The following is a 12,764-nucleotide window of genomic DNA, read 5'->3' on the forward strand; positions in this document are numbered from 1 at the left end:
AAGGAGGCAAATATAATTTTTGTGTCAGTTGGCTGTATTGTAAGTGACACAACTTGACAAGTACTGACACACTTTATAAATATAATAATTTCATAGACAGAATTGTCTTCATTATACAAATAATGTAATTCTGCAATCTTGTAACAATGTATTGATTACAGGAGCAAACAAGAGAGAAGTTCTGATCTTGCTTCACCACCTGGATATAATCCTTCAGCTGGACAAGTTTATACTGAAGCCACTAGGGAGTCTGATCCGAACCATCTCATAATTAAAAAATCATGGGAACTTGCATTGGGACCACTGAAACAGGTAAAAGCCATTACATATTGAATTGAAATTAATTTTTGTATGTGTGGTTCAATGCATCTGATCCCATTTATTGGTGAATGAAACTGGGAATATCAGTAGGAAGGGGAAGTCATTCATTTCAGCAAAGAACAGATGATCACAATCTGTGAATAGGAAACAGAAGCATGTGTCAAATTCAATATTATGAAATGCTGAGAGCAATAGGTAATATATTGTGACTTCCATGCTGTAAATTAGCAAATCACTGAAACTGAATTGTACTTCGTTCTAATGTGGGGCAGCAAAATGAATAGGATAATTAGATATGTATTAGAGCACTTAATTTGTGGGTGTCATTGTTGGAAGTGAAAAATTGTGGGAGTGGGTTAGATAGATAAATGCAATAAAATTTACCAATATTATGAAAAGGAAAGTTGCTATTCACCACATAGCAGAGATACTGAGCCACAGATTAGCACAACCAGAAAACTTCATGTGCTCATGATTACCAATAACATTAGGCATTTCTTCCAATTTAAATTCTGTGTGAAAATAGCTTATATAGTGCTGCCATCGTTAACTTGGTCACTTCCTCATAATAATAGTCAGTAGAAGTTGAAAGTCATCATTTTTGTAACAACTGCGAAAATATTTGATCTAACAGTGTGGCAACACATTGTCTACCTGCACATTATTTAACATTCAAAGTGGCATCCCTTTTCTGCCTTGGAGTAATTGAGGTACAACAGCCTCCATTAACTCATTTCATAATCAAATCAGAAGAATGTCTCTGTAATGCACTTTCAAGAAACAGTTGATCTGTAGACCACGACTGTTTTGTCAGCATGGAACGTCGTTTCATCGTACCACCAAGTCAGTCAACAATTGTAGCTTTATGCCTCCTCCTCTTGCCAGCATTCTGTGCGGCAAAGAACTAGTTATTGTAGCAACACAGTATTGTTGGCAGTATTGCTGATACTTTTTCTAATAAATCTTATTAAAGTACATTGGTAAAATACTTGTTAAGTGTTAGAGGTATCAACATCAAAATTCTGAATAAAACTAATCAACAGGAATAATACATAATTCATGAGTAAGTACATGTTGTTTTATCAGTTAAAATTAATCAAACCCCCTATTCACATTGCTAAGTTCAGCTTCGTATTTTATTTCTTTTTTATGTATGGAGTAAGATGTATGTTCACTATATACATTATTTCTTTAATTCATTTCATTAGATAACACTTTCTGTTCTTAACTGTCTGTTCCCCCACCATCATGAGATGTTAGTTGGTCCAGAAAACTGTGCTTTGCTTAGTGTAAATGGTAACCTGGAGAATTAAAATATGGCATTTCTGGTGACCATATCACTGAATAAATGCAGTGAAATTAACTATAGATCAGTCCATCAGTGCAGAAAAAGGAAACAGAATATCTTAAATTCCTCAGTATTAAATAATCCACATTTGCTTGTAATTGTATTGTAGAAATTGACAGAGTATGTGCTGATATGTTAGAACAAAGTTAAGCAACGTGAATTATACTTGCCTACAGTCGCACACGGTACAATATTCAGATGCTTTAAAATGGCTTTCTGACTTTTTTAAGTAACATAATTCAGACGAAAATTCACACCCATAGGACTACGCATCGGAGCTTGGAATGTTAGATCCCATCATCAGCCAGGTAGGTTAGAAAATTTAAAAATGGAAATGGAGAGATTAAAGTTAGATATAGTGGGAATTCGTGAAGTTTGGTGGCAGGAGAACAGGACTTCTAGTCGGTAAATAGAGAGTTATAAATACAAAATCAGGTAGGAGTAATGCAAAAGTAGGTTTAATAATGAGTAAAAAAAAAAAAAGGAATGCGGATAAGCTACTACAAATGGCATAGTGAATGCATTATTGTAGCCAAGATATACACAAAGCCCACACCCATCACAGCAGTACAAGTTTATATGCCAACTAGTTCTCCAGATGAGGAGGTAAGTGAGGAAATTTGTGATGAGCTAAAAGAAATTACACAAATAGTTAAGGGAGCCAAAAATCTAAGTCACGGGGGACTGGAATTCGATAATGAGAAAAGGAAGAGAAGGAAAAGTAGTAGCTGAATATGGACTGAGGGAAAGGCATGGAAGATAAAGCCACTTGGTAGAACTTTGCACAGAACATAATTTAATCATAGCTAAAACTTGGTTTAAGAATCATGGGAAAAGGTTGTATATGTGGAAGAGACCTAGAGACACCTGAAGGTTTCGGGTAGATTATATAATGGTAAGACAGATTTAGGAACCAGATTTTAAATTCTAAGACATTTCCAGGGTCAGATGTGGACTGACGACAATTTATTCGTTATGAACTGCAGTTTAAAACTGAAGAAACTGCAAAAAGGCAGGAATTTAAGGAGATGGGACATGGATAAATGGAAAGAACCAGAAGTTGTAGGTTTCAAAGCAAGCATTAGGGAATGATTGACAAGAACAGGGGAAAGGAATACAATAGAAGAAGAATGGGTTGCTTTGAGAGATGAAATAGTGAAGGCAGCAGAGGATCACGTAGGTAAAAAGAAGAGGGCTACTAGAAATCATTGGGCAACACAAGAGATATTGAATTTAATCGATGATGGGATAAAATATAAAAATGCAATAAGTGGGCGAAAGAGAATACAAACGTCTCAAAAATGAGATCAACAGGAAGTGCAAAATGGCTAAGCAGGAATGGCTAGAGGACAAATGTAAGGATGTAGAAGTGTGTATCACTAGGGGTAAAATAGATACTGCCTACGGAAAAATTAGAGAGACCTTTGGAGAAAAGAGAACCACCTGTATGACTATCAAGATGGAAATCCAGTCCCAAGCAAAGAAGGGAAAGCAGAAAGTTGGAAGGAGTATATAGAGGGTCTGTAAAAGGGAGATGTACTTGAGGGCAATATTATGGAAAGGGAAGTGGACGTAGAGGAAGATGAGAAGGGAGATGTGATACTGCGTGAAAAATTTGACAAAGCACTGAAAGACATAAATCAAAACAAGGCCCTGAGAGTAGACAACATTCCATTAGAGCTACTGATAGCCTTGGAAGAGCCAGATAAGGCAAAGCTTTCATCTTGTGAGCAAGATGTATGACACAGGTGAAATTATCTCAGGCTTCAAGAATAATATAATAGTTCCAATTCCAAAGAAAGCTGGTGCTAACAGATGTGAAAATTATTGAACCATCAGTTTTAAGTCACGTCTGCAAAACACTAATTCAAATTCTTTACAGACAAATGGAAAAACTGGTAGAAGCTGACCTTGGGGAAGATCAGTTTGGATTCCGTAGAAAAGTTGGAACACGCAAGGCAAGACTGACCCTATGACTTCTCATAGGAGATAAGGACAGACAAACCTATGTTTATAGCATTTGTAGACTTAAAGAAAGCTTTTGACAATGTTGACTGGATTACTCTTTCAAATTCTGAAGGTGACGGGGGTAAAATACAGGGAGCGAAAGGCTGTTTGCAATCTGTACAGAAACCAGATGATGGTTATGAGAGACGAATGGTGTGGTTTGGATATTCTGGATCTTTAATAATTTACATATCCTCGTGAACATTGGAGTCCTGGCTGTTGATTGGCACCATTACTGAAAACTAGGAATATCAAGCTGGATCAATTGCCAGTTGTAGTATCTAATGGACCTACAGTGTCCATGTTACATTACTCTACTACATTCATCACTGTGTCTATAATTAATAGAGGCATATTTGTCGTGCTACATATGAACTATTACATTTGCCATTTGTCACACTTTGTAATGTATTCTTCTGGGTCTTTTTCATACCTTTCCACTGCTTATAAATTATACTTTATTAGGTCTAAGGTTCTATGCATTCCATGATATCCACCTAACAGATTATTGTTTATTTCCTTCATAATTTCAGCCTTTTCCTCTGGATAATTTCCTAGTTTTCTTTCTTCTGTTTTTGGTTTCCCTTAATCACATTTTTGTGTCTTGTATTTTCACCTACATCCTCTACATCGTCAGACCACATTCGACATAATGCATCAGCTTTTGCATTGAGCTTTCTAGATTTATGCACAATGTCATGGGAATACTTGTAGTTTGAACATCCAGTTTAGTAACCTTGACAATGGCTCTTTGACACTTAAAATCCATGTCAGTGGCTTGTAATGTGTTACTATGGTAAAATGTCTATGACAGACACATGGTTTGAACTGCTTTGTGCTCCATACAATCACTGAGTACTCTGACTGGTTGCAGGGCAGTTCCTGTCAACCTTGTTCAATGACTGTGAAATATAGGCAATTGGTAAATCTGTACCTATCTTCCTTTGTGACAGAACTGCTCCCAACGCATCGTCAGTGGCGTTAATCTATATAAATGGTTTCTCTAAATCTGAATAGCTCAGTATGGGAGGATTTACTAATCTTTCTCTTTTCTTCAAATGCTGCTTTTTATGGATCTCCTCACTTACATGGCACTGTGTCTCCCATAACTTACGAAATGGATTCACAATTTTACTGAACTTGAGAATGAACAGACGATAATATCCAGCAAGCCTAAAAACCCTTTTAATTCCTTCATGGATTTCATAACTATAAAGTTTTTCACTTTTTCTACTTTATGGTCATCTGGCTCTACAACGTTATCTGTTACTTTGTGTCCTAAGACTATTTCTTGCTTTCTCAGGAATTCACCCTTATCTGGTTGTAACTTTAACGTATGTACCCTTAATCTATCCAAGGATTCTCATTATGTTACTTTAATGACCCTCTGTGGCAGATTATGCCATCCAAATACTGTGGATCCTTTGCAATCCTGCCGAAGCAACATTCATTAATGTCTGAAATGTTCTTGGTGCATTATTTAGCCCCGTTGGAAGCATTTTTGTATGCATAGTACTGGTATTTTGCACTAAATGCTATATTTTCTCTATCTGATGGTTCAGTTAACATCTGACATTATCCACTGGCCAAATCTAAAGTGGAGAAATACTCGACTTTCCCTATTTGGACCAGTATCTCATTTATGTTGGAGATGGGAAAGACTTCACCCACTGAAATTTCAATAAACTTTCTATAGTCTGTTAAAAATCTATATTTCACTATTCCACTGGTATCTCGTTTTTTTTTGCTACTAATGACACAGTCGCATTCCATAGACTGACATTCAACTATTGTAGCCTTGTTAAAGATTTTCCCAATTTGCTCCTGTAATACTACCTTTTGCATTTCTGGTATACCATATGGATGTACATTCACAACCCTTCCTTTGTGTTCCGGCAGGGCTTCTGTACTGTTTCTGTATATTACAGTTTCACTGTTTAGGTACAATACACCACAGTATGTGCTACAGAGTCTTTCCAATTGCTGTCGCTCTTCTTTATTCAAATGGTTGGTTAGAATTGCTTCTGTAACCTGGACAGTGAGATTTCTGTACATGTCCATCCCATTCACTGCTTCCTGTACTGCTCGCATTGATGTCACTTTCTTTATCAGTTTGTATATCATTTTCACTGCCACTTATAACACTGCAACAGCATTTTTACGTAGTTTATTCAATCAAATACCAAATTTGGTTTATTGCGTACTATGTCCCAACAGAACAAATAGTCCTGTCACGTAAAAGCCACGTATAACACTCCTGTCCGCTACTGATATACCACAACCTCGAAGCTGGAGGCAGTTTGCAAAACAGAATTATTTTGTTAGAGTAATTATGGTATAACGCATCAGAGCAGTGTTACCCTCTGAGAGGAATTTTATTATGTTGACCGTATTGTACCTAACGGAGGTGGCTTATCGGAAGTGAAAGTCAGAATTACGTAAATATTTGAACAGTAACAAACAAAATTTTGCCTAGCTATACTGTTTATAGAATAAGGAAAACGGTCGCCAGCCTAATTAGGCAAGAGAAAGATTAACGTTCTCGTTTAAGGAAGTAGATATAAATAACTATAACAGATCAACACAACCTATACTTTGTCACACGCGAGTGCAGTGAACTCTTACACATACATATGTTTACGGTAAGATTGGAAGTAACAGAGCAGCAGAAACAATTTGCAAAATTATAACAGATACTGAAACACACTATTACTTCCAGGGCTTACACAAAGTGAATGGTCTTTATAACATTACTATTAATATGCACTTCTAATACACAAGAGAGACAAACGCTTAGCAAACATGAGTATATAAAGTTTCACAACTGCAGCTTTCTCACTTTTACTACAGCGAAACACAATGTTGACAAAATTGCAAGAAACTGACTCACCTTTTAGAATTTACTACAGACAACAATGTGATCATTTGCTTTATAAGCCTCAGTCTTAAGAAATTTTAATTTTGACGTTAGCAACAGCACTTTAATAAGCAGTTTTAGTAGGAATATTTTCAGCAAACAACATTTACTTTAACTCACTTTCTTGCCACCTTAATTTTAACTTTCTTTTTACTATGTTGAAGAGGCATTAATGAGCAAAATATTGGGCTTTAATGTTCTTTTAGTAAGAACACTCGGATATCACTTTATCTCAAACGGAGAGGAACATGAGAGGTGTTACGATGAGGAAAAAAAATCTGGGTAGGTACATAAATTCAGATAAAATTTACCTTATATTTGAGCACACTAACACATCCATTAAGCTGATCCTTCACTGTACATCATTGTAGTATTCCGATGTAATGATTGCGCAATGTGGTGGCAACTGCATGTTGGTAGGTGGAATTGCAGGCAGAATTGCTGGACTCTGTCATTTCTTGGTGGTGATGATAGATACAAATTCCAGAATAGTTCCAGCTATTTATCCATCCATCTGAGGCATTGGAAAGAAGCAAAAAAAAAAAAAAAAAGCCTCTCTCGGAACCAGCACAATATGCATCTTTTACATGGCAGTGCACGGTTTGGTAGCTCGTCTCCGACTGACTGTCAGTTCCACCTTTTCCACCTAGGCCAACCACAATTTGCGCGCGCTTCACAGTTCCGTTCCCGAGGGGAACCACTACACCTTTTTCATACTAACTAACTAAGAACCCTAAGTGAGGATCAGCAGTTTACATAACAGTAAACAATCATTTTAAACAAAACAGAACATTTGCACCTATAGACATTTCTACAAAAAATTATTCACACAAAATTACAATTATATACAGCAAGTTTTGTTCCCTCCAAATGGGACAAAGCATTTAAATGACTGATATACTAAATTGCATAGAACCAAACCATGACATCAAAGTTTGTGCAAAGAAAGAAATATACAGTTTTATGTTGTCGATTCAATCACACACATTTACAGAAGCTCAGCGATGTAACATTAAATGAAACAAAAGCGAAATAAATCAGTACAACATTAGAGCTATGGTGTTACACACTTTCTACCTCATGTGTATTCAATACAATGAGAATACATTCTTCTAGCTCTATTTGTACCATAGATTTGGCTGTATGCACTCCTGTCCTTACTTTTTGTTTGAGAGTAATAATTCCTTTTTTGTTACTGGAATTTGGTTCTGTTTCCGCACATATCTTCAAGATTTTTTTTCCTTCTCTAGAACCTATTGTCATGACATTTCTGGTGCCACACTATTTTGCCTGATAGGTAGTTAATCAATATTTGTCTCACAACTTGTCTTTGATTCAGCCTGACTCCCAGACACTCTCAAAACGTGCCTCCTTTTGTGTCTGTTAATGCATTTTCCATTAACCATGGTTCCCACTTGACCCATGGGTTTCCTGCAGACTTGTGGTTCTCCTGTCTCAGGTATTGGCAGCAGCAGAGTATTTTGACCCTGTATTCTGATCATCCTCTCATAATAGTTAATCAGTGTTTTGCTTCCTTAAGAAGTCTCTTCTTATTAGACCATCATAAGGCATATACGATCCTCTTCCTATGATATGGACTTAGTGTTTCACTGGAACTTTCCCCGTTATTAGTAATTACAGATCTGTGGTTCAAAATGTATCCACTGTACCTTGCATCATGCCCTTCAGTCTACTGATATCTTCCAGGTAATTATTGCTTCTTCTATGAGCCTGTATTTATAAGGCTTAAACATGCTCCAGTATCTAATAATAACTGTAAATGCCTTCCTGATGCATAACAATATGCCTTCATAATTTCATTGCATGCTTCTCAGTCTATGACTCTTAACTTTTGGCCATTTCATCGTGCTTTGTGTTGTGCACTCTTAGTTTACATTTTTAATTGCAGATACAGTCCTTGTGGATACTGTACTTAATTTCTCATTGTACTGGTGTGTAATGTGTCCATATTGGTTGCACATGTAACAAGTAGGTGTTTTACATATCAGTGCTTGATACCTTTGCCTTTTGCACTTTTCACAAATGATCATCTTTTTACTTTTGTCATCCATGTGACCTGGCTTTTCTCAGTGATAACAAAAAATTCCGGAGGCTCTTAGCTGTTTCTGCATTCATAGGTGCTCCTCTTTGGCTTCCCATAGTCTCTAGCCACATGACCCCTCTGCCCACAATTACATCATCTTCCTCCTATGTTACTTCAGTATTAAAGTTCCTTATGAAACACTCTTGGGAACTGACCCTTTTCTTTCGTAGACTAGCACACTTTCCTCTTGCAATGTTAATTCCACTGTGTCACTGAAGCTAATTTGTTAATCCTCACTTCAAATAATTGTCTAAATCCTGTTGTTTGCTAGACAGTGTATGAAATCCGACCCAGTGCACATACCAGTTCTTTTGTGCCTTGTAGTTAAGCCATCTCTGTTACTCTGGTAACTTGATTTGTGTTGTTAGCTCTATCCTGGACAGTTGATTTTGTCTTAGCTTCTCCAAAAATTTTGGACATGATGTATTGAAATAGTGGTGTATCATTCATTCAGACTTCTTAGAGCACCACATACTCAACAAGCTCCCTAAGCTCGAACTTTGCCCCACTAAATGGTTTATTTGTTAACCCAAGATCTTGCTTCACACTGATGCCTCTAATGTCTGAATACTAGATGAAGTCATCTTATCATTCATACAATGTTATACAGTCTTAAAACTATTCCTGTTGTCACTCCCTGAAGCTTTTTGTTTATAATGTAGTAGTTCTTTCTCGTTTCCCGTGCAGCTATTTCCACAAGTAGTTCTTTCTCTGCTGGGCTCTCCTGTAATTTGTCTGGTCTGGACTAGTTCACCAAGTTTCTGATGGGCTCTCGGGTATGGCTTCTACTTCTTTTGACTTGTTCCAAAGGCCTGTTTTTGAATCGTCTTGCTGTACACAATTTGAGAGACTGATTCCAGTAGTCTTGCTACTGCTCTCTGATATTCTATCATCTGATCCCCTGTTTTGGAATGCCTAAACACACTCCTCCATACACAACTGGCATAAAATTTTCATTTTGCCACGTTCTGGCCCAGTGTGGATGTAGGTGTGGTCTGCGTAGTGCAGTCAGGACATGAACAACAGTGTGGGCTGAAATCCACTAAACCACTTTTAACAGAGTGAGAGGGAGAAAGTATGCTAGGGTGCTTAGCACAAGTGATTCTGGAACAGAGAGGAGAAATTGTGATTCGTAGGAAGTGAAAAGCGTGAAAAACTCAAGGATTCAATTAATATACCATTCTGTTAGGCATTTTGCACAACACCCAGTTTGAGTTGTACCTTGCTCTCACATAGATGAGAGCACTGCTTGCAACTGTTTCGACATAAGACCGTGATTCTTCCAGTGTTCTTGAACAATTTAGCTGCATGCCAGCATCTGCTTGTCACATTGATAACTGAGGGTGTTGTCCTCACTTAGCCATTATAGCACTGCCATTTTCTCAGCAGACTGTCGACTAGTTGTACTTCATTCATATGATTGCCCACATCCTGATGTCCATCTTGACACCACGCCTTGTGCATTGTCTTAATATAGTAGACTCTAGACTTCCAGCCTAATGTGGCTGAACATCAAGCTGCATAACAAAAAAGTCAGATGGACTGGAGTTCTATAAACTTATAGATTTAAAAAATGTTTTAATAGATGAGTGTTTCCTCTTTTAGCTCTCTTCTATGTTGCAGTATCCATCCACTTACACAAAAGGATATCAGCTGGCCTTGCTTCCTCCTGCTCACTGACGTACTGCAACACTGCCTTAATCGTCTTGAAACCTTCAGAATGTGGGATGAGTTTTCTTCTGTCATCCAAGTTCGCCTCTTTCTCTGGTGTTGCTTTTCCGTGAATTACCATTTCCACAATAGTATTGTCAGTTAGTTCATCAACTTCATCATTTGCCATTCATTTTGTGACATACTCTGCATCAACATCCTCTCAACCTAGTAAATATTTTAGCAACAAAATGATATAATCGTTTCCATCTTTGACTTTGGTTTCACACTTGGTTTCAAAAACCTTACAAATGATATGCTCAAATCTCTTCCCACACTTCACCCAAGCACCTTGTGACGTTTAGCAAGTCTATCTTCGGATTGGTTACACAGTTTTCATTATTATCAGCTGCTGATACCAACAAACTGAGAAGACAGCACTAGTACTTCTTCTTTAGCATTTGAAGGCTGCCCTGCCCATTGGCTGACAGAGAGCAATCACGTTCGGTAGTACAAATAATGCTTTGATATCTCCATATGTGAATTTGTCACTGACAGGATGTGGTAGCGCATTATCAAGAAGCAGCGGAGCATTCCGTGGTAAATTGTTATCTTCCAGATATTTCTCTACAGCTGGTAAGAATTCAGTTTGAAACCAGGTTTTAAATCTTTTGGAATTCATTCATGCTTTATTTTGATGAGTGTAATGTAGGTGCAATGATTCCTGTTTTTTTAATTGAATTACTGTAGGCCATTATGGTAACCCGCTCCTTACTTTTCTTGTATCTGGGTGGCGCAGCTTCCTTTTTTGAAGCATCTGTTTTGAAGCATCTTGTAATGTAAGCTGCTGTCATCGCAATTGTACAGTTGTGATTCTTGAGTTTCTCCCGGCGTATTTGATAATCAAAATATCCACGGGTGTACTGCCGGTCTACAGTGTCCAACGGGCACAATATTTCGGCGATCATACATGTCGCCATCATCAGGTGAACTGACGGTTGTATATTGGTCAGACGATGCGTACCGTCGAGGACCATGGCGCGGGGCACGGACTGCAGAGTGAGCGCGCCCCTGAGCAGCCAAAGTGTACGGATCTCCGTGCCGGCACGTTCACAGGAGCTCAGTCCGTCAGTTCACCTGATGATGGCGACATGTATGATCGCCGAAATATTGTGCCCGTTGGACACTGTAGACCGGCAGTACACCTGTGGATATTTTGATTAATTGTACAGTTGTTAACCAGAAATTGTTCCTTGTTGATTACCTTCACAAGATGGTCTTTAAACAGCGGTACCGCCTCATTGTCAGTGGGAAAAGCCTCTCCGCTGATGGTAATCCAGCTAATATGGAAACCTTTTTTTCTACGTATTCAACCATCCATCACTGACAATAAATTCTGAATCTCCTTCTATTTGCCATTGAAATTGCAACGCTTTTTTCTGCAGTATTGTCCCAGTAACTGCCAAACCATATCCTCTTAAATGTCCATGTCACAAAATAGTTCCTTCAACTTATTTGTGCTTATCTTTCAGTTTTGTCTTTCTTACTTTTATTCCACTTCCACAAGCTTGGGAAACACACCACTTTTCAATTTATGCTTAATTTTTCTCCCAGGTTCAAACAAACCAATAGTTTCGCCTGCTACCCCTGAATCCAGTCACCTTAAAACATGTAGTTTCTGGTCCATAATCACCACAAGTCTCTTCCGTTTATCATCCATTTTGAAATATATAATTAAAACATTAAGGACCAAACAATAATTTAACAATGAACTCACTTTGGATGTCGACATGAAACTACATATGTCCATTCTTGTTTGTGAGCACTGGAGAGGACTTCAAGTATTGTTTGTTGAAGGGTGGTTCCAATAATTCATTCAGTATTAACAATACAGTTTGTACCTTATAATTGTGGCTCCAGATTTACTAGAAGCACAAGACACAAACATTTTGAAAGGCCCCATATCATAGTTGGCACCCACTTGCTAAAGTTTTTGAAAAGTGCAGTATGTACAATAAATTATTCCTCATTTTATCATGAAATGTTATGATATTAATTAAATAGGGGCCAGATAAGCACACAAGGAGCCAAAAACTGCTGGATGAAGAGCTTCATGGTCTTCAGAAAGTCCTCCCAGCAAGCCCCTAAAGGGAAGTGAGAGGGCAAGCAAACAAAGTAGTCGGCTAAGAAAAAGGACCCCTTGGTGGCCCCAACACCACCACTCCCTGCCAATTCTGAACCTGTGGATGAGGTGGAGATCTCAGAATCCCCTGAGGACCTTGATCTCACTGATGCCTCATCCACAATAGGAATGGATACAAATACTCGGTCAGTGGCAGCAGGAGACCCTGAGGTGTAACCTGCCTCCTTGCATGCTTCATGCCTTCCCAGCCTCATGATAACATCATCCTCCAGTG

The 12,764-nt window shown here is 38.0% G+C and overlaps 1 protein-coding gene across 1 annotated transcript in view; it reads left to right on the forward strand.

Annotated features, from left to right (window-relative positions):
- LOC126236324 (ER membrane protein complex subunit 4) overlaps window positions 1–12,764 on the forward strand; it is a 60,861-nt gene that overhangs the window by 27,051 nt on the left and 21,046 nt on the right. Inside the window, exon 2 of the mRNA XM_049945540.1 lies at window positions 162–312. Coding sequence (XP_049801497.1) covers window positions 162–312 — 151 coding nt within the window. The remainder of the gene's footprint in view (window positions 1–161; window positions 313–12,764) is intronic.

This window comes from Schistocerca nitens, chromosome 2 (genome assembly GCF_023898315.1).
Source record: "Schistocerca nitens isolate TAMUIC-IGC-003100 chromosome 2, iqSchNite1.1, whole genome shotgun sequence".
NCBI lineage: Eukaryota > Metazoa > Arthropoda > Insecta > Orthoptera > Acrididae > Schistocerca > Schistocerca nitens.